Consider the following 26,086-nt stretch of genomic DNA (forward strand, 5'->3'; position numbering starts at 1 on the left):
AACTGAAGCCAAAGCTTTTTTTTGTTTTTGTTTTCCATAGTGTAAGGGAAGGTTATAACCCCTGTCAACTTTTTGTTTGCAATCTGTGTGCCATTGGGAAGATTTTCCTCCACTTCCTGCCCTATAGCCACAACCAAGTCGTGTTGGAACAGGAAGAGGCCATCCCAAAACTGTTCCCACAAAGTTGGGAGCATGAAATTGTCCAAAATGTCTTGGTATGCTGATGCCTTAAGAGTTCCCTTCACTGGAACTAAGGGGCCAAGCCCCACCTCAGAAAAACAACCCCCCACCATAATCCCCCCTCCACCAAACTTTACAGAGAACACGTCTGCACTTCTCTAGAGTCCAGTGGCAGCGTGCTTTACACCACTGCATCCGATGCTTTGCATTGCACTTGGTAATGTAAGGCTTGCATGCAGCTGCTCGACCATGGAAATCCATTCCATGAAGCTCTCTACGCACTGTAGTGCCAATCTGAAGGCCACATGAAGTTTGGAGGTCTGTAGCTAGTGACTGACAGCGGCGACTTCTGGGCACTGTTCGCTTCAGCACGCGCTGACCACGCTCTGTCATTTTACGTGGCCTACCACTTCGTGGCTGAGTTGCTGTTGTTCCCAGTTGCTTCCACTTTGTTATAATACCACTAACAGTTGACCGTGGAATATTTAGTAGCAAGGACATTTCCTGGATGGACTTATTGCACAGCTGACAAACTATCACGGTACTACACTTAAATTCACTGAACTCCTGAGAGCGACCCATTCTTTCACAAATGTTTGTAGAAGCAGTCTGCATGCCTAGGTACTTGATTGTATATATCTGTGGCCGTGGAGGTGATTACAACACCTGAATCCAATGATTTGGAGGAGTGTCCCAATACTTGTGGCAATATAGCGTATGTTTCCTCACAATGCTGTAATCAGATGTAATATTCTTCTAAGCAAGTAAAACTTAATTCAGCATTCCTCAAGATAACAGTGCTTCATCGAAACACATAATCAACAGTCAGCAGGGTCCCCAGAACTAGTGACAACATATAGATTTCCCATGCATTGCTGTTTTGATGATAACCTAAAATGTGGGATTTTCTTTCATTTTCACTTTCGATGGTAACAGTCACCGTGACAAATAGAGGGGGTGAATCTCCCAAATGGGGACACAGGCAACAATAAAACTAAGTTCTGGCTTCAGTTGCACTTTAGGTTTCACTTAAACTGAAAAACAGTATTTTGTTCTCCCAGTAGTGTAAATTGGGAAGGGATGAATGAATACAAGGAATACTCCCAGCACATGTGGTTTTGCAGCACACAGGATGCAGCGGTCCTTTAACACACACCAGGAAGGGTTGACATGTGTCACCACCGCTCCTCCCCCTTCAGGCGCATCAAAACACCGAAAGCCCCGCCCTCATCGTATTCCACTAATTCATTCTTCGGCTCCGTGTCCTCAAGAACCACCCAAGCCGCGCCCACCTATTGTGACGTGTATCTCCTCTTCCCTCCAATTGGCTCTTTCCTCTGCTGTTGCATTCCTCCCCGAGGCTAGCAGATTTGAGAGCGCTCAGCGCGCTGCTCTGTATCACAGACTCAGCGGGATGCTTTTGCTAGACAGGAATCCTTTTTTTCTGATTGGCTGGTTGGCCTGCTACTCAGGGGATTCCTCGCTGTCATTGGGCGTCGGTATAATCCTCTTTTCCGTTTCCTGTTTGGACTCTTTTTGCAACAACAATACAGAGCTGGCAGGAGGCAGCGGGGACTGTCCCGGTGACATGGTGCAACGAGGACTGGTCCGCATCGGGCTATGTGGTGTGTCTGTGCTCCGTGTAGGCGGTGGTATGTGCCTGTGTGAGGGGCTGGGAGGGAATCTACAGACATCAGACTGAGGGATGACCACCTGCAGTGCCACACAGTAACAGGACCTGCTGACTAAGCCCTGGACCAGCAGATCTGCATTGCTGCCCACTGTGTGATCTACAGTAGTGTCTGCAGACAACAGGTGAGATAAAGCCTGGCACAGCCTTGTGTTCTTTGTGTGGAGCACTACAAGCATCAGCATGCCCTAGACATCTCCAACACATAGAGAGCAGATCACTGATTTTTTCTGCTTCGCAGCCTGTCATAAGACAAATGGGTGGGGTGCATCACTCTGGACTCAATTAAAATGCTTCTTTCCTGTTAGTCATGCTGATCCTTGGGGTTCACATGCTTGCTGGGGTCTGCAGGTCAGAAATCCAGCATTTTGTATTGGTAGGCCATTATGGACAACTCCTTGTCTCTCATCATTATTGTACCTTATGTTATTTATTAGAGGCTTTCATATAGTGCCAGCAATCTTCGCAGCACTTTACGTATTGTACAGTCACATCAGTCAAGGAGCTTCCAGTCTAAGGTCCCTATCTCACATACATAGAAAGCAGTTCCAGGATCTCTCAAATGCTTGTCATGGGGGAGAACCATGGCAGGGGGGTCACATGGTGCTATTATTTATTACAATGTTTATACCCACACAAGGGAAAACATGCAAACTCCATCTAGATAGTATCCTCTCAAAACATGGAGTCAATCCATGCACCCCAGTGCTGCAAAGCCGAAGCACTAACCAATGAGCCGCTGTGTAATTGCATTGTTTGTCGTGATCTGGCCAATGTTGGTCAGATACAGGTGAAACTCGAATAATTAGAATATCGTGCAAAGTTCATTTATTTCACTAATGCAACTTAAAAGGTGAAACTAATATATGAGAGAGACTCATTACATGCAAAGCAAGATAATTCAAGCCGTGATTTGTCATAATTGTGATGATTATGGCTTACAGCTCATGAGAACCCCAAATCCACAACCTCAGAAAATGAGATTATTACATGCAATCAATAAAACAAGGATTATACATAGAACAATATCGGACCTCTGAAAAGTACAAGCATGCATATGTACTCAGTACGTGGTTTGGGCCCCTTTTGCAGCACTTACTGCCATTACTTTTGCACGCTATTCTAATTATTCGAGTTTCACCTGTATACTGGTGGTTGTGATGTTATTAGGCATTTCCACATCTCTGATGGGGGTGGTGTGATTTATGCGGGTTGGATTTTCCTGGCTCCCCCCAAAGTGAAGCTGATCCAGGACTTTTCCATTGTGCACAACTGTGCATGCTTGTGTGACATTGTCTGGTGTTCAGATCTTGCTGATCTTTACTGCTTCCCCCCAAAAAAACACTGACACTGGGGTTATCCATTAAAGTGACACTGAAGTCAGGAGTTAAAGTGACAAAAACATGTTAATTAAAGCACTTACCTTAAATTGTTTCTTAATCCGATCTTCTTTCCTCTCCTTTTCATCTGTCACTGCAACACTGCGGCAGGTCTCCGATCCAGCGCTGACTCCTCTGTCTTTGCTGGCACTTCCTATCCCAAGGTGTCTGCATGCGGGTGCACGCGTCCATAGACTTACCTTGCGTCTCTCCTCGTCTCCCGGCCGAAAATGTGAACTGCGCATGCGCCTCCCCAAAGATGCTTTGCGGTCGCTCGAGAATTTTCGGATGGGAGCGCGCGGGGAAGACACAGGTAAGTTTAAAGCGTTTTTTTTTTAACACTTTTTGCATATATCTATTGCTTGCTAGCTGTAGATATATGCAACAACACCGGAGGGTTTAATTATACTTTAAATCTTAAAAATGCATTCAAGTACCCTATTAACAAAAATGTATCTGATTTATCTTAAAGTGATTAAATTCAAGTTTTAAAGTGACACTAAACTCACTCGGCTGTAGATCCTCAAATCATCTCTGAATTGGTGCTGACACTGTCCTTCCTTCTTGAGGGTGGCTACTGTTGTTCCCCATGGTCCCTGTGTAAAGTAGTCACCGCTCCAAGCTCACTCCTGTGATGGACTACAACCTCACATTTAGGTTGTATTGAGATTGTAGTTCATCACAGGAGCGAGCTTGGGGTGGTGGCTACTTTACAACACACACTGGGACCATGGGGAACAAAAGTAGCCACCCTCCAGAAGGAAGGACAGTGTCGGCACCAATTCAGAGATGATTTGAGGGTCTACAGCTGAGTGATACACAAATAAGTTACATTTCTATTAATAGTTGAGACACTGGAATGCATTTTTAAGATTTAACTCCAGAGTTTAGTGTCTTTTTAATGCTATATGCTAGGGATGCCGATACCGAGTATTTGGGCGAGTACATGTACTCGCCCAAATGCTCCGATGCATAGCCCGATACTTCCTGTATCAGGAAGCCGGGCAGCGCGTCATTACACGCTGCCCGGCTTCCTGATTGGCCATCAAGGCGTCTCCATGCATTCTCGTCACATAGTTTCCTTGTTAATCGGGAAGCCGGGTGGCGGCTCTTTACACGCTGCCCAGTTTCCCGGCTAATCAGGAAGCCAGGTGGCGAGTCATTGCACGCTGCCTGGCTTCCTGAATGGGACTTCTGGTACTCGGTATTCAGTATTGGTGAGTACCGTCAAAAAAATATCGGTACTTGGTACCAAAATACAGGTATCGGTGCATCCCTACTATATGCATATATCTTTATGCATTATGAGCCTTCATGCTATGCTGATTACATGATCAATTGGATGGATCTAGCAGCAAGCCCCCTTGTCTTTTGGTAGTTCTGGATCAAGCAGACACCCCTGGCTGTCTTTGTATTTCTGTCTTACTACTTGGCAAGCCGATGCCAGGGTTTTCTGTTATATGTTTGCTTGATATGAGCTTAGGTCTGTATCTGATATAAAAAAAGTTCTGGCCTTTGGGTGTATACAGAGCTTGCATAAGCAATATCTTGCCTGGTTACCAGTGAAGAGCAGTCCATTTCTGGTTCTTTACTGTATCTGATAAAAATTGTGTGTTGATCAGATGTCCACAATGTCAGCAGTCGTATGTAAATGGCATGCTTTCAGCAATATTTGGATCTCCAGTTTTGGGGAAACCACATGTCCTGATGTGCAGATCACCTCGGAAATGAATAGGCTCTCACTCCTGGAGAACCTCATCTAGTCTATGTTGAGCCTCTGTGTTCTGCCAAATAGTTGCTGTAGTTTTGCAGGTACCTAGCTAAGCAGAGGGTAGGTTTGATGTGTACATTATAGCCTTTTGCTGGCAAGCTCAGCTTAATCAAAGATGTCAAGTGGTTCCTTCATGAAAAGACCTGGGACCTACCAACGTGGACAATTTATGGCTCCCCCAGCAGCTATGAGTCTTTCTGTGGATGTCCCACCTATCATTATCTTGTTCGTTGAGGCTATTTAGATCTCTGCTTTCTGGTCATATGCTGTAAAAACACACATTTTACTAAAAGACATGGAACACGGTGTATCAAGGTGCCATACCCTTTAACTGGAACACCAATGCCCCTAGCCAATGCAAAACAATGCAGGTGCTTGTTCAGTGCAGCACAATGCGCAAGGGTGAACATCTGTGCATTGTGGTGCCTTTTTGACAAAAATGCTGTAGGTCTGGTAAAATCTGCATTGTGGTGCTTTGGCAGCCGGTTAAAAATGAATGGTCTGCCTTACCACAGCTTACAGTCTGGATTGCCTATGGTACTAAAATACTGTGCAGTTGCTTATCAATATTCCAAACACAGTGGCCTCCTTGTATAAAAGGATAATTTAGTTAGAACCTTTTTTTTTTTTTTTTTACCTTGTGCAGCACCACGAGAAATAATAGCATTCTATAAATCACTCATCTGTAATGTGTTCTTAGGTTGTGATAAGAAGATTAAAGAAAGCGAAGCACATAGGGTACACTGCACTGTACTGTATGCAATGATGGTTAGACAGCACATGGCTGAGTACATGGCCCAGAAGTTGACCACACGTGCTGGGATTCTCAGATCCACTCCAGCAGGAGAGCCACAGGAATTTGTGTAGTCAGACTTCCTATGTGCTGACAAGTGATTCCTTGTCTTCAGACAAGCCTAGTATGCAGTACAGTATTCACAGGCTCCATGTTAGTCTTGTTAAATTACAGTTAACCTTCAGAGTATGCCGTTCAGTTTTGGTCACCAATCCACAGAAGGGATGTCCTGAAGCTGGAGAGAGTCCAGAGAAGGGCAACTAAACTAATTAAGGGGCTGGAGGATCAAAGCTATGAGACAAGGTTGCTAAATTTAAACATGTTCACGCTGGAAGTGAAGAGGGGACATGATTGTAATGTACAAAATGATCAGTGGTGTGGGTAAAATCAGCAATAAACTTTTTACAGTAAACTGCATAACAAAGGCCAACACCTAAAACTGGCGGAGAAAAGATTTTTCCACAAAGGGCGTAGGGGCTTCTTATCAGTTAAAGCAGTTACATTTCGGAACTCTGCCACAAGCAGTGATATCGGCAAAGAATATTGAATCATTCAAAAAATCAATTAGATACCTTCCTCAGAGACCGAACATACAGGGGTACTCTTGAATACTAGATCATACAGGGCCTCACATACACACAAAGGTTGAACTTCATGCAGCTGTGTCTTTATTCAACCTCAAATACTATGTAATTATTTATGTCTTTATTGGTTTGCTTAAAGTGTATTTCCACTTTTGTGGCCAAATTGGGATAACACCTATTTTTATATTTGTTACATGTTAGCATTCGCACAGCATAACTTTAAAAAAAAAAAGAAAAACATACTGATTACTTGCTAAATATTTTTATTTAGCTGCTCCCTTGTACGTAATGTTAAGCAGGAGGCTGGGGAGTAATGCTTGCCACAATTAACCCTGTCTGTACTGTGCCTTTATCAGTTGTAAACTAGATTTGAACACGGTTTGTCCTAAAGATCAGAGATCTCAAGGCTTGTACGTCAATGCAAAAACTGTCCCTCAAGTTTATTCCTCATCTCCAAATTTCCATCTATCCTCACACTTCAAATTTTTCGTATTCAGCCCACCATCGGCCATCTAATTCAACCATCGATTTCCCCATCCAAGCTAAACAGCGTGAATGAAGGGATACCTGCAGCTGGCTATTGTATTCAGCAGTTGCTGTTCCAGCGGCTGCTGAATACCTGAACATCTGGTCTGATTGGATCCAGTTGCTGCTTGGCAGTGGTTTTTCAGACTGGCCCCTTCAACAAAAGTCAATGGTATGGGTGTGCCGACAGTGTCACCACTGGCTTTAAAGTTTGGTCGACATTCGAGCAGTGAAAAACAATAATAGCCGTCTGTATTGTCCTTTTGTAGAACCATGCTTTTTAGAAACAACTAGAAGGGTAGGAAACATTTTTAAAACATTATTTTTACGTATGCTGTGTGGATGGGAACACATAAACCTATGGTGGGGGGGGTCTTAAGGTTGACTGCAAAAGTGGTAATGCGCTTTAAACTATTATTTGCTGAGCTCTATCTGCTTTATCTGGCAGTGAAATCTTCTGTTGTCTTCTGCATGTTATCTTAAAAGTGACACTAAACTCAGGCGTTACATCTTAAACATGCATTCAACTACTTCGACTATTAACAAAAATGTATTTTATTATTTTATGTATTTTATTTGTGTATCACTCAGCAGTAGATCCTCAAATCCTCTCTGCATTGGACACTGTCCTTCCTTCTGGAGGGTGGCTGCTTTTGTTCCCCATGATCCCTGTGGGTGCTGTAAAGTAGTCACCACTCCAAGCTCGCTCCCTTGTTGGACTATAATCTCACATTTAGTTAAATCATTTCTATTGAGATTGCAGTCCATCATGGGATCTAGCTTAGGGCTGTGACTACTTTGCAACTCACACAGGGACCATGGGGAACAAAAGTAGCCCCCCTCCAGAAGGAAGTACAGTGCCAGCATGAAAACAGAGATGATCTGAGGATCTACAGCTGAGTGATACACAAATAAGATACATTTTTGTTAATAGTTAGGGAACTTAAATGCATTTTTAATAACTCCTAAGTTTAGTGTCAATTAATTCTATATGCATGTGTCTATGCATTTTGAGCCTTCATAAATTTGCACTTCCTTTTGGAGGGTGGCTAATTTTTTTTTCCCCATGGTCTCTGCCGGTTTTCTAACGAAGTACCACTCCAAGCTCCCTCACATAAAGGACTACAATCTCAATACAAATTGATAAACTGAACATGTGATTTTTAGTCCATCACAGAAGCAAGGTTGGAGCGGTGACTACATTACAACATTACTTTTGGTAATCAAAAGTAGCCACCCCCCAAAAGGAAGGACAGATCAGCGATGATTTGAAGATCTACAGCTCAGTGATGCATAAATAAACTACATTTTTCTTAATAGTTAAGGTACTTGAATGTATTTTCAATATGTAACTCCTGAGTTTAGTGCTGCCTTAACATAGAACTTTGCTGGGTAAAGCATACAATTTCTTGACCTATAATGGAACCAATACAAAAGAGGCAAACATGACTTGCTGCCTAACTGCTCTGCAAATCTAATCTTGAAGCACAGGAATAGTGCAGTTAATGGGGATCCATCCCCAATAATAGACTGCCCTTGTATTCATGAGGGGACAGATTGATCTGGCTGTTTTCTGCTGGATTGGACTATCTTCATGGTGGTGTGGTCATTTTCAAATAAATATCTGCAGTATTCAGCCTTTTCGTAAGGAGAGGTCAGCAATGGCGGGCTGTGTATATAGTTCAGCAAAAGCATAAGAAAGAAGACATACAGAACGCAACGCTTCAGATTTCTAGAAATTGGTGGATTACACTTTTGTTCCCTTCTTATATGTTGGTCACACATGCAACCATATGATCGTTTGATGCAACAATTGTAGTAGTAATAAAAGGATTTTGTCTTCCAGCCAACGATTGAAACAATCGCACAGTACAGTCTACAAACAATTGTTGGATTGATGTAAGCAATCTAATTTCATGGTGGAAAATCCCATTCGGTTTAACCAAATGGTTCTTTTCTTTGTTTTGCACAGTGAAAGATAATTTTAAAAAAATAAATCGAATCGATGTTGGCTAATCTACCATTACCCATATGGTCTGCATTACCATCAGTTTCCAAAGATCTCAAAGGAGTGCCTTTGCTCCAGTTGACACTTTTGTAGTGTTACATATTTGAACTTTTCTCAGCATACAGGTTAATAAACTGTTGAAAGACATTCTGATTAGAAGTGAAGGCATATTGACTAATCTCCATCTGAGATTAACAGGTACCAGCAAGGACTCCATTATCCTCTGGGAATCTGCTTTGATTTCTGGTTGTGTTCAAGTTTCTTTGTAAAAGGTATCCTCCTACATGTCCTCCTACAAAAGTACAGATTATCGCTGTTTATCTTATTTAGGATGAGGTGCAATTGTATATTTCATTGTGGGAATCTCTAGAAAAAGTGTGTTCCTTCTCTGAAGAAGCTTGAAGCACTGACAGATGGGCACAGTAATGGGAAGAGCTGTGAAAGCTTATCACAGTTGGTGGCAGGCACTGAGGAAGGAGGTCAGCAGCTGCCATGGGCAGTGAAGACTAGATTGTTAAGCGCTTCAAAGGGAATCTAATCCCATTTTGTTAACCATTTGAGTTTGTGTAATATGAATATACATATTTTTCTTTTTCAACAGTATTACTTTTTTTTTCAGTGAAAACGTTGGATAGTGATTTCCTACAGGGATCCTTTTTTTTCCCCCCACGAATGATGGTTTGGTAATTTCCAGCAGTTGACCTGATTTACATGGGTCATAAAGATCTATGACAATTCTTCAACTGTACAGTGCAAATTATTAGCAGCTGTGGCTGTTCCATGTTTCCCAGTTAGAGTGACATAATAGATGTGCACAAGATTCACCATGTAGTCCAAGATTCAACCCTGGGGCTACCGCAAGAGCTTGTCAGTGTGTAAACGTCTTCTGGTGAGCAGACTGGCTATATATTTCCTCAAAATAGAATCATCACCACAAGATAATAACTTGGAATGTGATACGATAGTAGAGAAAGGTGGAACATCAGTGACTAATACCTATGGTCAGCATAAAGCTGACATCTGACTCCGAGATCTCGTGTTGAAATGAGACCAGGTATCCAGAGTACCATGCTGACCTCTAAATTTTAGCATTCTTGGGAACTTTGTTTATTGTGTCTCTCTTTTCTCCTTACCTTCTGTCGCTTTTTGGTGGTTGTCGGAACAGGAAGTAAAGAAAACCCTCCCTCAACATGGACAAAGGCACCAATAAAGACTACATAGTGATTTTTAGGTTTAGAACTGTCAGCAGTAGGTGAAGACCAGTCCCCTTTCTATAGTAACAGAGACCGTGTTTAAAATCTTGCAGAAAACTCACCTCAGTGGGGATAGAGAGACTTAATTTTAAAGACTTATGCTATCCCTCCTCTACCCCATCCAAAACTAAAAACTAACAAAAAACCCTTGTATCTCGATAAGCATAGACGTTTAATTCAGAGCAAGGCTAAAGCCCTTAATAAAACATGGTCCAGTCTGCTTTAAAGAGGGGGGGAAAAAAACTTCCCAATCCCTATAGGCAGTCGGGCAATTCCATAAACCAACCCATAAGTGTTTCAAACAGCCTAAACTTTTGGAACTTCTAGAATTGGGAGGGTCACGTGTTTTTATCAGGCCATGCACATTCCTGTAAAGATGGACACTGCCTTTGTTTTTGGAAGAAGGAGGGCATGACATCTCTTAAAGTTTAGTCATAGACTAAAGTATTTTATCCCTGCAGTTCTTTGCATTTGGTTCAAATAATTTTCCGTTGCTGGTCACAAGTTTTTTCTGATGGTCTAATTAGTCTTGGAGTTAGTCTGTGATGACTTCACCGGGAGCCTGAGGGAAATATGGCTCCAGCACGGGATACAGTGTCAGGAGTTCAGACATGTGATGCACTTTAGCAGAATATGCGTACGGAACATTTGCTTATCGGTTGTTTCTCTTATGAACACGTCAGCATCTCAAAAAAAGCGCCCTGCAGGCGCATATGTGCCAGTAAGTAAGAGTTTGGATGCTTAATGTGTCTGGAATGTTAGCGCTGGCATTTTGTGCCGATAGAAGCATTACAAGAAAAACATATCACTTCCAACATGAGCTGTTGGAATGTTTGTTTCTGGGTTTTGTGGTGGTTTGTTAGGGTCATATGGCGAAATTATCTTGTTGTGGCTATTTAAATTCAGGTTCACGTTTTTTTTTAATATTATCTCTGACACATCTTCTGTGCATTTATAAGTTTCTACTTCTGTTTAATTACATATCTCTCCCATTTTTGTGAGTCTTCACTTTTACTATGCCGGCTTCCTGGCCAATCAGCATCGAGCTGGCTTGATATTGATTGGCTAGGAAGCCGGCCCTATTTTCCCTTGCAGCACTGCCCATCAGAGGAAATCTCCCTCGGACCGAATTTTCCAGTATCGGAGAATTTGGACGAGAACTACTACTCACCTAAATACTCGGTATCGGCTCCGATACTAGTATTGGTATTGGTGCATCCCTAACATATGCCCATTCTTTGATGTGATTATTTTGCAACTTAAAACATTTCAATTTGATGTAATACATATGTTTTCAAATGAAAATTATGTCTTCCAAGTTCATCAATGCAAGACTGCAGTGAAATTAAGGTGGCCATTGTATGTCAAGATTGATGGGCTACACATCGTTATGTCATGCATATGTTTCACCCAGGTGAAAAAAAAAAAGTAATTTTTGGTTTCGGCCTGGCAAAATGTTTAGTTTCATTCTAAAAATTTCATTTCGGTAAAAATTTTGATTCTCTAGATTAAAAATTTAGCAAATATCACGTGACTTGCCTCTAGCAGGATTGCATTTGGGAGGCCTCTGGTCTCTGAGGGAATAAGACCCGTTATCATTATCAACCTGTATTTATGAGTGTGAATTGGGCAACTTTAGGCATATCCATATTTTTGGACTTGGCATAAGCCCAAGTAAGGAAAGTTGGAGTCATTGATGATGCAATGCACCTATAAAGCCATACGCTGCGTCCTTTTCATAAATGTAGCTTGCAGACATATCCAGGGCTTCTTATTGGGGGAGTGATGGTGGAGGATGTCAAACCGCACACTGGTCCGACAGTGTAATATTGGTATATATTATCATTATTATTTTTTATATATATTATATTAGGGGTGCGGAAATTAACGATTAATCCGTCGATTAATCGTTAATTTCTTTGATCGATCAAAGTATTATATTTATTGTAATTATTATTTTTTTTGCAAAGAGGCCAGCGGTTGACTTATGTTAAATGTGAGTTTTTTTTTAAACATTGTACTCTTGACCAGTAAGATGTTCCAATGTACCACTTTATCAGCTCTCTCCATCCAGTGCCTACTGAAGTTAATAGTAGGACTGGATTCGGTGCCAAGCCTATTTAGTATTCCTTCAGCAGTGATGCTGACCCCGTCCCAGTACACAGCTGAGAGCTGCAAGTCTTTAAAGGAGAACTATGAGGTGAGTGCTTTTCACTCACCTCATAGTTCTAACCGACCTGTAACAATGAGACTGTCACAGGTCAGCTCAGTAGATCGGGAAGTGAGCGAACACATACCGGCGTTCGCTCACTTCTCGATCCTGTCACGGCTCTCTGCCGTGACAGGGGAGGGGCTGGTTTCCCCCCTCCCCGCTCCGATCCTCCAGCGCTGACTGAACGGGGGAGGGGGCAGGTACAGCTGGCTCTGCCTCTAGATAGGCAGAGCCAGCTGTTACTCACGCAGCTGGGCGAATCCAGAGATAATTGTCGGGATCCGCTTCAGCTGCTGCGTCTCAGTATACCGCGAGCTGTAGCTTGCGGTATACTGAGCTTGGGGTGACGGGAGGATGCTAGTTTGTGTCCTCCCGTTACCCTAAGGAGAACTATGGGGAAGAGCCCTGACCCCATAGTTCTCCTTTTAATAAAATGTGAAGATCAACATTACTTTCTGGTAAAAGTCTAAAGACTCCTCATACTTTGTGAAGATTTTTTTTTTTTTTGCAAATTGATATTTTATTCTTGGCAGGAAAGCAGCAACTGTAGATAATCCCAAACCCAAACGCCTCTGGCATTCCAGGAACAGATCATGTGTAGAAAGTTTAAGTCTATAGTGAGGGTGATAATCTGCTGCTAAGTAAACAGTGTCTACAGTCTAGAGCTCTTACAGCATTTTTCTCTTATGTCTGTCTGTTATCCATACCCCAAAGGAAATGGAAATAAAAGGATCTGATCAGCACTTGACAGCTGAAGAGTGATAACATTGGTATAGAAGACAGGATTAGAGAAGAAGTAGAACATCTTAAAGGGGATTTCAAAAGTCCCTTAAATTGACACTAAACTTAGGAGTTAAACCTTTCAAAACACATTCAAGTACCGTAACTATTAACAAAAATACAGCTTATTTGTGTATCACTCGGCTGTAGATCCTCAAATCATCACTGAATTGGTGCTGACACTGTCCTTCCTTCTGGAGGGTGGCTACTTTTGTTCCCCATGGTCCCTGCGTGTGTTGTAAAGTAGCCACCACTCCAAGCTCACTTTAGATGATCTCACACTGCAGATTAGTCTACAGAACAAAAGTGTCTGTGTGCAGGAAGTACACTGCTATTTTATTAAGAGGAATTCAAAACCAACGGTACTTTTTTCAGGGTATTGTTTCAGCGCAATTCATATTTCGAAATGTTCCCTGTAACATAGCAAATTTTCACTTTTCAAGTTCTGATTCACCTCAAATATAATACAGTATGCAAGCTTTGCTTGGACAATGGCAATGTTGATCTGTCAATGGTGTTGGGGAGGTTTGGATATGGGCTTTGGTTCTTTAACATTAATCTGAACTGGCTATGTTGGCCATGAAACTTGTGGACACCCTTGTTACTTCCCTTTATTAAAATAGCAGGCCAGTCGCTGGACGGGTGCGCTCATTGTCAGATACTAAACTAGTGCAGTCTGCTGCTTGATATGCCCATGCCCATTATGATGTTTGTAAGGATGCACTCTCCTTATTCCTAGCTGACAAAATAGTGCTCCTCTGACCATTTCGACAAGTCTAAGAGGCACAGTGTGGGCTAAAATATACAGTTGGAGCTTATGAAATTGTTTGCAAGAAGACCAGTAACACTCATTAGTAGACATGCGAGGCCCTGGACTTCAGGCTGCCTGGTTGGTGTCTTGCCCATAGTTGATTTTTTTTTAAATTTATTTTGTTTTATGATTTTAAGTGTAACAATGCATACACATTAGTAAACATGTTCTTAATTTTACACTGAAAAGAATGTTGTCTCTATTGCACAGGTTGGAAATGCCTCATTGTTTTGCCTATGGCTGCACGAACCACAGTGGTAAGCTTCCCTTGGCAGTCTCCATGCACTCTTTCCCCAAGGAGCTGCCACTGGCAGAGACCTGGGTACATCACAGTCGCACTGATGTGGGCAATGTGAAGGAGTTTGTGCGGGACATCCTAATGAAGAATCCAGGGCATTATGTACTGTGTTCAGAGCACTTTGAAGAGGACATGTTTGATCTCGGCGGGGATTCTCCTTTGATTTCATCTGAACCAAACCATAAAAGGATGAGACGAAAACTGAAGGTGAACGCCGTGCCCACGGTTTTTGCTACTGGTGCTCCTAAGCTGCGTAGGCAGGCAGCTTATCACTTGAAAATACACGAAAGAAAACAGGTAATTGGGTTGGGTCGGGATTAGAAAACATGATTACAAAAGCAATATGGCCATTTTGTATAATATCTACACTGCTACAATGATTTTGTAACAAAAACAAATAAAAGCTCCTTCTTTTTTTTTTTTTTTTTTAAATCTCCTTCATAGCAACATATTAGTAAGTAAAGCAGACCGTACCTGGCCACATGTTAGTATTGTTTGCAGTAATATTAACAAATAGAAGTGCTTGTTATTGCCAACATAAATCTCTGTGCTTGTAAATTCCCTGCAGTCAATAATTCATATCTTCAAAATTCTGCACACACTTTTTATTCAAATGTTTTTTTACATTTTTGTTAGAGTGGAATTATAACTGATATTCATTTTTTTTCTTAATTAATGTGTGCCTTTGTTCAGGAGATTTCCAACCACTTCCTTTCCCTTTGTTACTAGGGCATAGAGTGAGGGGATATCCTTCCTGGGGAGACATAAAATGTGCTTAAAACACCTTTTTAGCACAATGTAGTAGGATTGGAACCTTTGTCAGGCGTATATTGCTGTCCACACAGGGCAGATTTCCCCTAACTTTCTGCCCCACTGACATCTTGTGTGGCTGGCTATGACAAGGTGTCTTTGGGAAAGGAAATGAGGGGAACTTTCCCCAGGGCAAACATGGACTTCCAAAAAACACCTGGCAAATGTTCAAAACTTTCTTCTCTCTAAAGTGAAGAAAAAAAAATCTGGAGTTGGCATTTAAGGCCCCATTCACACATATATATTTGGGGCAGTCTCACAAATTCTGGTGTTTATGCGAACAGTTGCGGGAAGTAAGCGCTGTACAATGCAATGAGAGACTGACGGTGCCAGCAGCCTTATGCATGCAATCAGATGTGCAGTGATTACCTGCCGCTGCACACCCCTGTTCACACAAACTCTGTTCAGCCTCATGGAGGAATCTTGAGAGTGCCTAAACGCAAGAGTGAATAGAGACTAACTGATTGTACACTTGGTTGTAAACATTTCTCAAACCTGATTTAAAATATTGCAGAGGGTGCAGCAGCCTTTGGGGTAAGGACATAAAAACCCCCCCAACAAATGGTAACAGAAATGGCGGCATTAATAACCGCATAAAAGGAATCCTTTATTTGATATGCTATGTTGTATTTTGTTCTTCCTTTTGACTTAGTTATTGGATAACCTCCTTGAGCAGCAGAAGCGTCCAAAGTTAGAAGCAGACCAGGCAACCAGCCAGTCCACAACACAGGATATCACAGTGAACACGGTACGAGTGGCTTTTCCTTCACAGCTGGATAAAATGCTGCAGAATTCAAGAGCCAGACACAGACAGGGGAATGTAGGAGCCAGATCGATCTTTTAGGAAGCCAGGAAAAACGTACCAACATGGTATAGGGGTGTGGAAATTTTTTTTTTAAACTACTTGTCCAAGGGCTAAAGTGGGGGCCAAATCTACTTGTCCTTCACGACAATCTACTTGTCCCAATACAAACAATAGTTTTAATCAAAACTAACGATGCACCAATATCGTTTTTTCGGTATCGAGTACCAGTACCGATTTTTTTTTTTTTGCTTTCGGATCTCGCTGACACTGAATACTAATACCGGTATTTCCGCTGACATAGAGCAGGCTTCCCTGGTAATCAGGAAACCGGGCAGCAGGTAATGACATCCCGCCCAGGTTCCTGATTGCCACGGAAGCCGGCTCCATGTTTGGCCTGCTTGATTGCGATTGGCCGGGAAACCTGCTTCCCGGTCAATCAGGAAGCCGGGTGGCGAGTAATGACCTGATTGACCGGGAAACTGGCTTGATGCTGATTTGCCAGGAAGCCGGCTTTCCAGCCAATCAGCAAGGAGCCGGCTTCCCGGGCCAATCAGAAAACCAGGAGGCGGGTCATTACTTGCCGCACGGCTTCCTGATTGCACGGGAAGCTGGCTCCATGTTCCCCTACGGCACTGCCAGTCAGAGGAAATTTTCATCTGGCCGTAAGTTCCAATATCGGGGAAGGTATCGGAGCATTTGGGTGAGTACGAGTACTTGCCCAAATACTCGGTATCGGCACTGATACTAGTATCGGTGCACCCCTAATCAAAACATATTTTACTGTGCTAAATAGCGCTTCTCACTGGTCAGCGCAGTCATCTGACCACGTTGACCAATGAGTGCTTGCAATTTGCAAGCGAAATTCAAAATGCATAGGGGAGGACTGCGCTGGACAGCAGTACGGGGGACAGATAGTACACCCATACTGGCGGAGGGGAGGGATTGTTCGCAGAAAGGTAAGTATAGCCAGGGGGCGGCGGTTTGGGAGAGACAGGGCCAGATTTCATCGGGTAATTTTTTATTTTTCCATATTACCTGGGAAAATGAACTCACCCTTAATTATGTGTGTGTAAGAGAATTCTGGCTACCACCATGGAATGGCAGCTGAAATCTCAAAGCACATGCAGAATGTCCTACGCATGCGTTTATTTGCATGCAGATGGCGGGGGCAGCAGGGTTTCAGTTTTATTTATTTTTTACTTTTGTTTTTTACTTTTTCAGTTTTTTAAATCTTTATATTTTTTTAACTTTTTTTTTTTCTTTTAACTTTTTATTTACTTTTTCCCCTTTTAATGTTCTTCCTATTACATAGGAGATTAAAATCCCTTATGTGATAGTTTGGAGGTGACAGGTTCTCTTTATGGAACCTGCCCTCCAACACAGAACAGCTGTTCTGTGTAGTTCCTGACAGCCGAGACAGGTGGCGCTGTGATTACAGCGCCACGGTCTCAGAGAACACACAGCGCGTAGAGCAGACTTTTTTCGTCTGCTCTATGGCTGAGCCGTTGTACCTTAGTTTTGGGGGTCCCCCAGGAGGGCGGGGGGTGCGGGCAGAAGCGATCGCTGCTGCTCAAATTAATACAAGTGGTCTGATCAGACCACTTGTATTAAACGAGTGGCGGCGGCTCCACAATGTACATTCAGCTCTGCTTCTCCGGAGCCGGGCTGAATGTACTTTAAAACTACTCGCCCGGTGCCCGAAACTGCATGTCCCGGGCATCGGGCGATAGGAATTCCACACCCCTGTGGTAGAACATAGTTTGTGTGTAAAATTGGGACAGCTGCAGTCATTTTAAAAGATGGCAATACATGGAAGGTGAACTCGCAATATACTCTATTTTTCAACATTTTGTCCTTGTATGGCAAGTGATGAAATTACCAGCATGGCAAAGAATTTGACACGTGGAAACCTTTTTCTTGCTCATTGCTAAGTTGCTCATATGGTTCTAAGCAAAAGTTGTGGTACCTTTTTGCCAAATTGTTTTGCGGATTGTCTAAAATGAAAATCCACAGTTTGCTGTCAAATATGCAGGAAGAGGACCCACGAATATCTCTGAACTAGAACCATTCTGCAGGACAACCAGGGAACATATTCTTGAAGCAAGAATTAAGAGGCTGTTTGCTGGTTACAAGATATATTTTGCAGGATCTGAGTCCTGCCAAAGGGGGTATTAGTAGGGAATTTATTGAGCCTAATTGTTCTATTCCGAGGAGTCCGATCTTCTCATATATGGTCAGTTTAAAGGCACCTTGACTTCTAAGATGTGTACAGGCCTTCCTTCAATCCTCCCAGATACAGGTACATATTGTAGCTAAGTCTATTATTTGTAGGAATATTTGAAAGTGAACCTATGTTTACCCATGCTAGGCCAAGTATCAAGATCACAGCCGGGATTATAAGCGGCCTGCTCTCTGACCCATTCTGCTGCCAGAGGAGCTAAGAGTTACTTGTTACATCTGGATTTGTAATAATGTAGCTTTCCCCTGACTACCCGCAACGCTTGGTGCACCTTGTTCACAACTTCATGATGTAACTGCATTAAAGGAGAAGTATTGGGAGCGTAAAATGTACTCTTTCCGAGCCGGCATGTGACACTGCAGCTGTCACAAGCTGGCTCTATAGATCAAGGGCTGAGGGATCACGAACCACTGATCACTCAGCTCGCGGCTTCTCCCTGCAGAGAGTGATGACTGTTAGTCACCACTCCCCGCAAGGATTCTCCCCTCTGTGTTCCTCCAAAGCTCTTTGTGGAAGGGGCGGGCACAACTGGCTCTAGAGAGGCAGAGCCAGCTGTCAATCAGGCAGCGTGGTGGATCCCTACGATATTGTTGGGATCTTTCCCAGCTGCAACGCGACTCTGTGCTGTCGTAAAGTAGCAGGCAGTAGCCGGATATGTGCTGACTTTGGGTCTCAGGAATACATTAGTAAATGTACTCCTTTGACCCAAGAAGAGGACTAAAGTTAAAAAAAAAAAAGGTTTGGCTTTAGTTCTCTTTTAAAATGCATGTTTAATAGTGTTCCAATGCCACAAGGAAAGTAGTGTCAATTATAATCTTAGAAGCTGTTCACATTAGTGTGTTGCTGCTAGTCTTGAAAAAGGTACTTTACATTATAGTCTACCATAAAGCATTGATAGTTCACTAAAAATGCAATATGTGTTTTTTGATTACTGTGCTTTCAGGGAGAAAATTGAAAAACAAAATAGGAAAATTGTAATACAATAAAACTGCTTTGTGTATCTAATGTGATGATTTGAACACACCCCAGGTAGCCTGGCAGCAGATCAGAGTGGTATAGGAGAGCAGGGAATAGAAGTACTGACAGCTTATTGCCCCTTCTGTAATTGAACTGTTAGTTTCCCTACTTTGTGCAAAGAGCAGGTTCTGTTTAAATACATATGTGTCTCTGATCTAGTCTTTTCAGATGCAATTATAAAATGGAAGCTTGAAAACAGATTCTTGCAATGTCTGACTCATGAATGATCTTGCTTTGTGACCTTTTTATATGGACAATAATATCTCTTACAATAAACTCATCTCAGGAGACTGATGGTGTAAACGATCGTTCAAGGAAACCGCAGTTGTGGAGAAGAAAACTACTTCCTCACAAGTCCCAATTTCTGAAGGAAAGCTTCAGCCGGGTCCCCCGAGCACTACAAAGAAAGGTATTAATAAAGCTTGTGTATTTCTTTCTTTTAGTATACAGTGTCCTGCAGCTTGTGATTGTTGGCATTCCTTGATCAATGTGCAATAGATAAATGGGTGTCTGTAGAGTGTACAGGAAGTAAAAGAAGACTTGTGAAAAGAAAAAAAAATCCTCCAAAGGTTTACAGGCCCAGTACCCAGTATGTAAGACAGGGGCTTACTCTATAGACCACTGCAAAGCGCAATGATGTACAATACCAACCAACCAGATTTCACATTAGAGGCAAGTATAATGTTACACAATAGGTCCACCAGTCCCTCTTCACTTACCTAAATGAACAGAGTAGATAGATCACTTGCAAGCAATTTAATAAGGTCAAAATCAGTGTGCAAAGGCATTAAACTACAGAAGCTTATCAGAAGTCATCTTTCATGAAAGCTGATTCCTTCTAGTCTCTGCACACGCAGTTGTTACTCTGTGCAAACATTTAAAATGCTTATATTTTATGTCCTCCTATATTGTATGACTTTGCCATTTTGTGGTGGCAAAGTGTTGGTGTCATTTGGTTGTGTCCAGGAACTAATCACTGTATATATTACTGTTCTGCCTTCCAGACTCCAGCCACCCTGAACCGAATAGCTGTATACTTCTCAGATGAAGAGTGGGAAATGCTGGAAGAATGGCAGAAAGAACTCTACAAGAAAATCATGAAAGAGAACTATGAATCCTTAATAGCACTTGGTGAGAATAACAATCCAAATCTGCAGCACTTTACATACACAATTGCTACATGCGTCAAATAGAGCTGCACCGTTCATGGTTGGGGAAAATGACGGGGCTTGGTAAGAAGGGGCATGGCTTCATATATCTGGTATTTGTGCAGGTTATTGAAATGGTCTGTAACCTATAACTTTTGAACTGGAGTCTTGCACGCTGTTTAATGCTCTCAATATAAATAAAGATTAAGGGACCGTTTTATGGTCATGTAAGCCTGTTGTATTAAAAGTCTTTATTTGAATATTCAGCACTTTTGCATACAAGTTTTTATATGACCAGTTCAAAACTAATCTAGAGGTTTCCATAAGAGAGCCACTAGGTGGCAGCAAATATACATAACGGCACCGAAAGTCGAATACATTTTGCTGCTACTGTAAATTTAACAGCAATGTAAAAATATAAACAATTTTGTACAAATAGAAAAAAATAAAAACAAATTGATGGATCAAAATAAAAATAGCTTTCCAACTTTCTATACTTTCTATTTACAGAATAGGAGCCAGTTAATGTTAGTAAAGGTCATCCTAGTGAAGTTCTATGGAGACTTTCTGTAGCCACAGCAGGGAGAAGAGGTGTTTTTTTTTTTTTTTAGTTCAAAGAGAAATCCAATCAGCTACGGGCTGACTGTGTAGTGTAACATTGTATGGTTCAATTGTTTGCGTAAATCAAGCATACTGTTTTAAATGGAGTTTGTTAGATTAAATGTAAGTAAACATGTAGCACCAAAATAATGGTGTCATACCTTCAACACTGTTTATTGATTTTATTTATTGTTCATATAGTTCCTTTTGATAACGATCATGCTGTATAAAGTAGCAATTTTTTCCCCTTATTTTCAGGTTACCCCACAGTCAATCCAAACATTTTACGGAAGATCAAACAGGAGGAAGTTATGCGCTACACAGCTTGTTCTTCAGATGATTTGGAACATCCTGACAGCCCTACTACAGGTAATTGTTTTCTGTGTATGTAACTTTACACCTGAACTGTGTGTGTGCGCGCGCCTGTCGGCATACTTACTGCCCCTGCTATCGTAAAATGTTGGGTTGATTTTAAATCTGCCTCCACCACCATTTGAGTTTTTTTTTTTTTTCTAAATTATAATATATGGTATATAATCTTAATGCCATAGAAGAAAAGTGTTTTTAATTGTATTAAATTTGCAGTGTAAGCTGTAATGTATATTGATTTAAAAAGAAAATCATTAAAGGTGAGCTAACCCTTTAAAATAACAAAGTTTAATACATATTCACTTTTTCTTTTGTATTTTATTTTAAGGCTTTTGGAGATATTGTGTAGCGTAAATAATTTTATTGACAAAAAGTAAAACCTTTTTTGCTACTTTGATCATTGTATTAAATTAGTGTTACTTTAAATAAAAAGTATACAACTTATTCTATAATTTTTGTCCTATATAAAATAACTGGATCACACAAAACACCCAACATTCCCAGGCGGACAGGAGCAGAGTGAGAAACTACAGCAGGGAGATCTTGCTGTTGGAATATACAAGACATGTAAGAAGCCAGGGGTTAACGCCTTGTAACTTGTGAATGCAGCCTACCCCCCCCTCTTCTTTCCCCTATTAAGGCATTGTTGGGAGAACTCCAAGTCAATTTGAGGCCAGTTTAAAGACATACCATCATTTTGTCCTGAGTTTGCTTATGGATACCCCTGTGCCAGATATACCTTCTAAAGCCTCACAAGCTCCATTTAAGATGTCCAAACCAATGCAACTTTCTTCACATTTCAAAAGAGCACCAACTCTTACTCCCAGGCAGGTTAAATAGATGTGGATATTTACACATGTTTGAATGTCAAGTGGTCTTCTTAATGGGAAGTAAGGAGACAATGGTAATTTACAGGCTGTTACATGGGTTTGTGACAAAAGAAGCATTGTCTTTTTAAAATCTTCACTTTTCAGCAATATGAAAAGCTTTGTCTTTACCTGCTCACTTTTTATTAGATTATGCCAGAATGGATTCTAATCTTCTATCAAGAATAAAACAAGATGAGGATCAATATTTATCGGCCAGCCCGGATTCAGAAGGAGAAATAAATAGCTATCATAGCTCATGTGAGTAATTATGAGGGTTTATATTCAATCTTTGGTAATTTGAGGAGCTAAAGGTTTTGATGTTGGGCAGGCTACTGAAGTATATTCACTAGTCATTGAGAGATGTCCTGCAGGTGTTTACATTGGCTTAGTCCTGCTAGGATCTAACGGACACATAAGACATTTATATTTTATGTCATCACTGAATAGATATCTTGAAATGCTAGGTTTTGGCTTTATGCCTCCTTGGTGTCCTATCAGTCAATGGAGAATGGGGACAGAGTCCTTGATCTGCAGCTCACCTGCCTCCCACAGCCGTTATATACTCACCCAATGAATCCAGAATACCTGAACACTTCAAAGTTCAGTCATTGCCATTCTACTACCTAGAGATCTGACATTTCCAGCAGACGATCAGGCTAGGACTTAGAATATTGGGTTTTTTTTTAACCGAAAGAGTAGTTGAAGCTTTAAAAAGACTTCTTGCAGAGTTAATGAGTTGGTCAACAGGGAATTTAAACATGCGTGGGACAAAGCTAGATCTATATTTGAACAAAAAGGTTTAAAGAAAAAAGGGGGAGGGCAGGGTCGATGGACCACATGCTGCTTTTAAAAAAAGGTTGTTCTACCTTTTTGTTTGCCATTATGTATGTCATATGTTGCTGACAGCCACAGCATTAAGCGGGTGCTTGCATTCAGTGTGATAATGTGTGATTATTATCTGTGTGATAATGTAGGCAGCACTGTGCACACAGCACAGGTCAGTTCACAGGAGCTCATCTTGGTGTCTGCAGGACCACGTATTTGTACAGTTTGCGGATGCTGGCATTTGCGGCTATGTATGCAATACAGACTGTATTTATCTGTTTTAAACATTTAAGCCTTCGGTGTGCATACAGCACAGTACGTTTTGGCATGTGTGGAATCCTGTGTGGAGCCATGGTGTGTATGCATTACAGCTTGCATTTAGGCAAAAGGGCAAATATAGCTATATACAAGCATTAAATGGGCCTAAAATAAATTTGTGACACCAGACAGGAAGATTCATTGTGAAAAAAAAAAATATTGTATACAATTTTGGCCTATGTGATTACAAACGATGTGCTCTTTGTTTACAGATGATATCCCACTTAGCACTAACATAAAAGAGGAAAACCTTGACAAATGGAATGGCCAGCTGAGCATTCAAGAGCCTGTTTCTATGACCTATAACCTCTCCCAGTGTTTTAGTAATGGTAGAAATGGTGAATTATATCCTGCGTCTATGTGGATAGCAAGAGATGCATCACCCAATGGTTTTGTTATACCTAGCTCTGATGGAAGATCATTAAGCCCTATCACAGCTGTTCAACAGATAGACAGTCCTTATAGCTGGTTCTTTTTTAATAAATCCTTCTTGAACTCTAACATGGAAACCAAGCAGGGTAAACCAGGAGAGCTGAGGCCGTATAAATGCTCACAGTGTGATAAAAGCTTTACTGTCAAGTCTAACTTGATTAAACATCACCGTATTCACACGGGAGAACGTCCATACAAGTGCACGCTCTGTTCCAAAAGCTTCAGCCGCAACTCGCACCTGATCACCCACCAGCGCACTCACACAGGAGAGCGACCTTATAAGTGTAATGAGTGTGACAAGAGCTTTATCCAGAACTCTGTGCTAATCCAACACCAAAGGATCCATACTGGGGAGCGTCCCTTTAAATGTGAGGAATGCAATAAGCGCTTCAGCCAGAAATCCTGCCTCATCCGTCACCAAAGAACTCACAAGAGATAGTCTGCAAAAAGATGAGCAAAGCATGTTTGGCATACAGGGATGTTTACATGTATGAGTGTCATGGGACATGGCAGAAGCTCTCCGATCGGACAAGAGCAATAACAATGGTCTGTATGTATTCTCTTTTTTGTTTTGTTTTTTTAACAGAAGAGCTCCAAGAAAATCAAGCCAGTGAAATAGTAACCCCCTTTTTCAGCAGTGCACTTCGGCTGCATATGTAATGCATACAAACTTCAGATGAAATTTCTCATTCTTGTGGATATGTTTGTTCACGTGTGCGAACTTGCTTAACTAAGCTGCATCTAGCAAGGGCTGCATGCTGAGTGTATTTGCACATGGCAATTTATGTGCATGTACATAAACACAGCTTAAAGAAGAGCTATCTAGGTCCATGTGAATCTTTCACTGTATGTCACTTTTTGTGTAGGGAAAAAAAAAATGGTTTCTAATTTGAATTGCCTTCAAGCCTTTGACAGCCAACTGTCCAGACTCCAGAGCATATAAGAGATGCTTTCCTGACCATCTTATCCTCCTTTATATAATCCAGCTCCACTTCCCTTCAGTAACCCCCAAAAAAGCACACTTGCTCTCTATCTGGCTATTCTCTTATAACTGGACATGTATAGTCTTTGACTAGAAGGTCATTCCTGGAAGTAGTGGGAGAAAGATCTCCTGCTGTAACAGTAGGCAAGAGTTGGAACTCCTGTGCTGCTCTCTGTTTAATAGAAAGCAGTAAAAGCTTCCTATTAGACAGTAAAAGCTTTGAAGAGCAGGAAATTATGCCATGAGGGTAAGACGAATACTGTCCTCATGGTACATTTAGGTCCCTCCAAAGCAGTCAGTGGATTTAAGGCAACAAAAAATGTAACAAAGCATGAAAAGTGAAATATGATTTCCTTTTATCTTTCACATGGAACATTTTTCTTTTTAATGCTCTTGTAGATAGCTGTTCTTTACTGTATGTTTTTGTGCATTTCTAAATGTAGGAGCTGTTAGAATTTTCTGGCAGCACATTTCTGACCAGGGATATTGTTAGAAACCATCAAAATACAATAAACACATTCAAAAAGTGTTATTGTGCAGTAAAATGCAGATGATTACATTGTGTGTTTTTAATCACTGGCATGAGTAAAAAAAAAAAAAGAAGGTACCGCCATAAATCCAGCCATTTTTTAAGAGTCACAACATCATCTCTACTGCTTATTGTACTCTAGCACTCTAATACAGATGCCATTGCAAAATGTGATTTGGTCTAATTAAAAGTGAAGCAGTAGCATACATCAAAGTGCAGTTTTTTTATGTGAAGGGACAGAAGTTTTTCTCATCAATTCTATTACCATTGAATCATGAGGTTTATTTCTTGTTTTGGGATAGTGGACGGGGATTTGAAAACTGTACTTTCTATCCGATTGGTCAACTGTGTTCCAAAAACTACCAGTGGGTAGCATAGATGGCTGAGAATGATATTCAAATCATATCAAGCTCTTTTTCAGGTTTGCTATTGCTCATCAGCTCAAGGAATGAAAACTATAACTTTTGTGGAATAACACAAAAAAGGGAGAAACAATACGGGGCCACCATTAAGGATATGATGAGCTGGATTAGGTTAATAACTTCTGCTTTATTGAGTCATTGCTTTATTTTACAGTATTTTAGTGGAGGGCTTTTGGTTCCTTTTTAAAGGGTTTGTAGAGGCAATACACTAAAACCAGCCCCAGTAGTACAGCACTTTCACTGTACTCAGTGTTTACATAAATTCCTTGACTGTAGGTCATTGGACTAATTTTGTGCTCTGTAATTGGCTTTAATGCAAGTTAACCCAAGCATGGGGAGCAAGGGGGAAGGCCTCAGTTTAATATATACATGGGTATGAGCTGGGAGTCAGAAGAACTGACCATGAAATATCTTTCCATAACCAGATAATTTTGACT

General features: G+C 41.4%; 1 protein-coding gene across 1 annotated transcript; it reads left to right on the forward strand.

Annotated features, from left to right (window-relative positions):
- Positions 1-1,881: 1,881 nt before the first annotated feature.
- LOC108797006 (zinc finger protein 84-like) lies at positions 1,882-24,262 on the forward strand. Its single transcript, XM_018568573.1, has 8 exons — positions 1,882-1,995; positions 14,197-14,581; positions 15,747-15,842; positions 19,442-19,564; positions 20,160-20,286; positions 21,162-21,272; positions 22,289-22,399; positions 23,497-24,262. The coding sequence occupies exons 2-8, from the start codon at positions 14,204-14,206 to the stop codon at positions 24,153-24,155; spliced, it is 1,605 nt and encodes a 534-aa protein (XP_018424075.1). The 5' UTR covers positions 1,882-1,995; positions 14,197-14,203; the 3' UTR covers positions 24,156-24,262.
- The last annotated feature ends 1,824 nt before the right edge of the window (positions 24,263-26,086 follow it).

Source organism: Nanorana parkeri, unplaced genomic scaffold (assembly GCF_000935625.1).
Source record: "Nanorana parkeri isolate BGI_ZX_2015 unplaced genomic scaffold, ASM93562v1 scaffold1211, whole genome shotgun sequence".
Taxonomy (NCBI): domain Eukaryota; kingdom Metazoa; phylum Chordata; class Amphibia; order Anura; family Dicroglossidae; genus Nanorana; species Nanorana parkeri.

What these genes read in the sequence shown, in the direction of transcription:
- LOC108797006 (XM_018568573.1), top strand. Translation starts at nt 14,204, where the DNA reads ATGCCTCATTGTTTTGCCTATGGCTGCACGAACCACAGTGGTAAGCTT. An exon ending in TGAATCCTTAATAGCACTTG is followed by an intron (nt 20,287 to 21,161) that starts GTGAGAATAACA and finishes CCTTATTTTCAG; the next exon opens with GTTACCCCACAGTCAATCCA. An exon ending in TCCTGACAGCCCTACTACAG is followed by an intron (nt 21,273 to 22,288) that starts GTAATTGTTTTC and finishes ACTTTTTATTAG; the next exon opens with ATTATGCCAGAATGGATTCT.